Genomic DNA, 6,000 nt, shown 5'->3' with positions numbered 1-6,000 from the left:
GCTTATAAAATAAACAATGTTTACTTTTTCACTATAAAAGTTATTTTAAATATCTTGACATAAGTCTTTTAAGCACTACAATGAGCTTGAGATAAATATGTTAAGTAAGAAATGTGTCGAAAATGCCCGAAAGAGGACGTTAATTTTTGTGCACTAAGAGTCCTACTTCATTCATTGCGAGTTACAATTTAAATATATTGTTTATAATGCTAACGTAAAGGAAAGGTTTAATAAATGATATAAATCTTCTAGGTTCTCTCGAAACACATAATTCAAGTTGTTTATTTTCTAGTAATAACTAAACAAAACTACCATGCACATTACTTAATTTCCAGCATTTGTTACATTTCATTTTGTAAGTTACTCTGCAACAATGCTGTTGATAAAATCCAGGTACTTGGAAACGTAGACAAATACTCCAGGTTTCACCGGTATTTCATCACATTTACCCCAAGAGACAACACCTAGTAGAACACCATCAAGGACTAAAGGACCACCGCTGTCACCCTACGAAGAAACATTTTTCTGAACATCATTGAAACTTAGATTAACTATTAAATTATATATTTTTAAAATATTTATAAAAAATATTCGTATAGATCTTTGTACTCGTACATTATGAAACCAGCAAAGTTGCACTGCATAAACTAATAATATAAAATAAATAGTTTGTTAGAATGATATGATTCTGCAAATCTTTAAACGATTAATGTGTTAGGGGGCGCGGTGGCTCAGTGGTAGAGCGTTCATCTCCGGTGCTTGGGGTCCCTGGTTCGATCCTAGCTCGCGCCGTGTGGACTTTGTGGTGGACAAACACCGTGCTCGTGGGTTTTCTCGGGGTTCTCCCGTTTCCTCCCACTCTATTCATTCCACCATTTCACTCATCTCTCATCATCACCGTCTCCTTTAGCCTAAGCGGCATAAGGGTGGGACGTAAAACTTGAAGATTTCATTTCATTTTTTGATTAATGTGTTATTTCTCAAAAATGAATTTAAGAATTGACTTGCATCCTTATTTTATGAAAAAATATATAGATAATTCTTTATTTATTTACCACCTAGATAAATTTACCAACTAAGAAAGAATTACTTTTTCTTACTAACTTCTATAGACTTTACACCAGTTGTCCTGTGTGTTTTATTATTATACTCATTAAACAATTCTTGTTATATATATATCAGTTTATAATTTCTTTCAATACTAAAATTTACGAAGACAAATGCTCAAAATGGAAGGTTCAAAATTGAAAAATTAGGAAAATATAATCTTTTTATTACTTATGGTTCCCGAGATATACCTCCTTAAATCTCCTGAAATCGGAACTTTTCTGGCCAATAAATCGGGAAAGTTAAGAGTGACGAAAAACATTCCCTCTCTTCTTTCAGGTAGTTTTTAATGGTGTATCGAATGGGGAGTTCAAAATTGAAAAATTCTCAAAATAACACACACACACACACACACACACACACACACATATATATATATATATATATATATATATATATATATATATATATAGAGAGAGAGAGAGAGAGAGAGAGAGAACTCAGTCACGACCTTTCTAAGTTAGGGAAAGGAAAAGAGAGAAAGAGGCAGCAGTCCTGCTTTACAATCTACCTTGAAGACACAGGCAACAGTAAGGGAAGTGGAGTCCTAAAAATAAACAAAATCTTCAAAAAATGTAGTGTAGTATCTTGAATGGCGTGTTCTCATATCATCAAAATCATTCTTACTATTTAACATCATATTGTTCGCCATTCTTATTATGCTTTATTTTATTGGGCGTCATTTTATTATATATCATTCTTTTAATTATATCATTTAAATACATTCTCTCGTATATTTTTGAATGTCATTTTAATTGAATTCTACTTACTTCATGCTAGCAAAATTTTTATAATGAGAATATTACATAGAAGATGTCTATAGTCTAATCAGCATTTCAATTATTTATCTACGTATTCTACATACAAGAAGACGATATTGTATTATTTTGAATTTCTTATCTTTTTCATCTAAAGAAGTGTGAATATGTGAAAAACAAAGGAAACGCAATTCAATACTTTTCTTTGTCTACACCATCAGAATACTTTTCAAATAGTGTATGTTTACATTCATTTACAGAATTATGGACCAGTCTTTATTAAGTCTTTCATCAACTAGTGAACTCAATAGTGTACACTCATCGGCAAAACGTCTGGAGAAATTTCTATATCCCCAATTTGAAGGGAAATGGATATTTTCTGCATTTTCAAGATATTAGGTTTCTCAATAACTATTTTTTTCTTCAAATAATTTGCTCCACTATTCATGAATTAAAACTTACATTTCAATTCACAGACACTCTTATTTTTCAATAAATCATGTCTCTTTTTACTTTTTATCAACTTCCTTCAACATCTCTCCAATTAAGGTTATGTCCCGTCTCCCTCAAGTACTAGTAAATGCCATTCCATTCTCTTTGTAACATTTCATCACGGTTCTGTTATTTTACACGATCTTTCAGTTTTTCTCCGTTTCATCAACGTACACAATCACAATCACTACACCTCATTCTATAAGTAAGCCTTTCTCTTCCCATGACCTCATATCGGTTTTCTTTCTTTTTCTTCCTTGCACGTATCACTTCCAAGAGTCCATTACTTTCTTTTATATATGCTGAATCTATCTTTCCTAGTTTTAGTATCTTAGTGTCTTCTCCCACGCTTTCTATTCCCCACCAAGACTGACTTTCTCTGTCTTCATCTTACTTAATTTTCTCTTCATTTGTCTATCCTTCTCAAAACTTGTTTTGCTCAGAGACTTTATTTCTTTGTGCAGTTACTAAAGTAAATCAAAGTTAACATTAATCAAATAGTCATTGCTTGATGTGTTTGTGGGAAAGATAAATTATTAAAAACAACAACTGAGAGATGGTTCACTCACGTCCTCGAAAATTTGTCGTCCAAAACGCTTCTTGTAGTGAGTAACTAATCACATTAAAAAGGAGGGTATTCTTAGTGCGAGGAAACGGGAAAACTCCGAGAACACCCACGGACAAGGTGTTTATTCAACACAAAGCTCAGTTGGCGCGAGCTTGACTCAAACCAAGTACAGCACGCGGCTTTAACAAACTCTTGCACCGTTTTCTTATGCAATCCACAAATACATATCTCCATCGATTAGTTATTTCTTATTTTAAAACCAACTCCCTCCCTCCTCCACCTCTCCTTGTCTAAAGCAGTGTGTGTGACGTAGTACACTCTTTCCATTCAGACGAAAAAAGAGCAGGAATCAAATTTACAATGTTATAGCTGTAAAATAGACTTTTTCATTCGTTTGTTCTAAAATATCTTTAAAGAGCCTTTTTTTAAAAGTCATACAATCTTCCAATAGCTTCATTAACACATTTAGTTTCATTCTTTCTCTTCTTTAAGGACTGCAAGGTAGTAAGATGCTCCCTAAGAAATTTATGGAAATTGCCAATAACGACAGTAAGTTTTGTGCGTCCTAAAGTCTGTAATGCTCGCACAGAGCTCGAGAATATCTACTGACAGAAATTAGTGTTATTGAATTATTCATTTTATATCTTTTCAGTAATTGCAAGCAAGTGTTCTAAGACCGTCATTTGGGTAGGACAGAAGGGTGTAATTTCCCCTTCTTTGAGCTTCATAAATACATATTGTTTGAGCAAATGTATAGTAATACACTAATATAAAGTGAAAATTTTTGGTCGACGGAGACTCTCTCCCTTTCGAAAAAATCTAAAATGACGCTGCTTTTAGCAATAAACCTATAGAGTTACGATAGCACATTGCTAGAGAGCTTACATTTGGTTTCAAGAGTCGAAGGTTTGATCTCAAGTCATATAAGTTCCTGGGTGACATTCAGAGAGACAGACAGAGAGAGATTGAAATATAGAGACAGAGAGGAATGATTTATATACACAGATTTAGAACTGGGGAAAAATGATCGGACATCGTTCGTATTACAGTTATTTTCCTTAAAACAGATAGCAGCACACTTTCTACATGAAACGTTAGTGGAAAGCTTTTGTTTTAAATGTGGGTAGTTGCAGAGGTATATCTTGACGGTACGGAAACCCTTCTCCGAAATCCCTACATTTAAGTAAATTTTTCCAAATTTTAGACCTGATTTAAAACTTTTAATACCATTATTATTATTATTATTATTATTATTATTATTATTATTATTATTATTATTATTATTATTATTATATTATTACGTGAGTAATCGAATATAATAGAGATAAGTTACGGAGATACTTTAGTTTTTTTTTAAAATTTAAACTTAAATTCTCTGGACTATAATCTTTTATCATGACCGAAATCAGTGTTTCATCGTTAAAAAAAATATTACAATCGTAAACGTTTGGAAAGTGTTATATACACGAGTGTTTCTTGACTCTTACTTAAAAGAGCCGTCTTAGAATAGTGGCTTGAGCAGTCGATTCGTGAGTCAGGGGTGCGCTGTTCGAGTCATTCCGATGAAATTCAGAAATAATTTATAATGTACAAAGTTGATATTTCTGATGTATAATAACATAAAACTTAGTCAATTTCTCTAGTTGTTACAAGTTAGAGTTGAAAGGACTTCCTTCACAGGGGGAAAACTAACATGACGTCACAGTATACACTCTCGATTCCTACTGTCTGAAAACTTAGCGTGTTTCGCAAACAATTCATGAAGACAAAACGGTCATCCTTACAGCGTTTGCACGCGTCCCCGGCAATGCCGTATCCGGTTCCGGCAATGCCGGCGATGGAATCGGCGGCAATGTAATCAAATGGTAGCTTGCACACGCTTTCCGACCCGGCAAAAAAGCCGGTGGAACTTCCGGCTTCGGCAAGTGCAGGCGGACTAGCCGCCGACATGTCGGTGTCGGCTTCGGTTCCGGTTTTGTCGGCGGCAATGTTTTCTTATGCGTGGATGCAAACGCAGCCGGTAAAGACGGAGCCGGCTTACTGATACGTTTTTTCAATCTAGCTACATTGAATGAGTGGCAAGGCGTTGTGTATTCTTGTTTCTTTTCCTGTATTTGGATTTTTGTTTGCTTCAGTTTTTTTTATTATTTTCTTTTTTTCACATCATATGAATATATAATGAAGAATGAAATAATCAAAATGGCTATGAGGTACCACAAATATAGCGTCTTGCTATTTACATAAATTCTCAGCAAGGGAAATTCGTGTCTTGTTTGAATTATCCAACTATGGCAACGCGAAGTATATTAATTTGTTATCTTCTGCAGCAGAAACTTACTTAAACGATTTAAACAAAGGAGTCATTGGATTCGTTTTGATAGAGAATATGTGAGCATATATGAAGTCATAATTTTAAAAAGAAATCAACATGGCGGAAATGAACAAAATGGAGATACGAAAAAATTATGAATCTAGGATAGTTGTCCAATGTTTATCCTGTTAATTATGCAACCTAGTATGTACGGTATAAATATCCATCATAATCGTAGAAGTAGGCATTCCCAAGCATAACAAAGGTTGTAAATAAAATTAAAGTAAATAAAAACTACAACACAACTACAAAAAGAACTGAAAAAAACACAAACAGAACAAGAAAATTTCCATTCTTGTGGTTGCATACTGTTTTACCCTATAGATCATAATAAAAATATTCATGTACTCTGTCTTGTCTGGCATTTGTTCCATTGAATGATTGTGGACTGAGTGAATAAGCAGACGCAATGTTGCCTTTCCAGAACTTATTGTTATTATTATTATTATGATTATTATTATTATTATTTATTGTAAATAGCTTGATCGCAGCCTGTTTCAATTTTGAGAAATTTAAATAGATGTTAAAATTATGGCAACAAAAGTGAAAAAAAGAGAAATAAACCAAAAGAAGGCCATATCCCTCGTGCGCACACATCCACACACACAAAGAGCAGATAACCTTGCTTTTTCGATCTTCTGTTTAGTCTCCCCCGAGGAGAAAATATAGAAATATAATAGTTTGCGAGACTCCTTCCATCAATC

At 33.6% G+C, this 6,000-nt stretch overlaps 1 protein-coding gene across 1 annotated transcript in view; it reads right to left on the bottom strand.

The window, feature by feature from the left end:
- Positions 1-360: 360 nt before the first annotated feature.
- LOC145675222 (trypsin-like) overlaps positions 361-6,000 on the bottom strand; it is a 61,370-nt gene continuing 55,730 nt past the window's right edge. Inside the window, exon 4 of the mRNA XM_081745603.1 lies at positions 361-507. Coding sequence (XP_081601729.1) covers positions 361-507 — 147 coding nt within the window. The remainder of the gene's footprint in view (positions 508-6,000) is intronic.

This window comes from Thermobia domestica, chromosome 18, assembly GCF_964235325.1.
Source record: "Thermobia domestica chromosome 18, izTheDome1.hap1.1, whole genome shotgun sequence".
NCBI classification, from domain to species: Eukaryota; Metazoa; Arthropoda; class Insecta; order Zygentoma; family Lepismatidae; genus Thermobia; species Thermobia domestica.
Note: the sequence above shows the minus strand (reverse complement) of the source record. Positions and strands in the feature narration are given on the sequence as shown.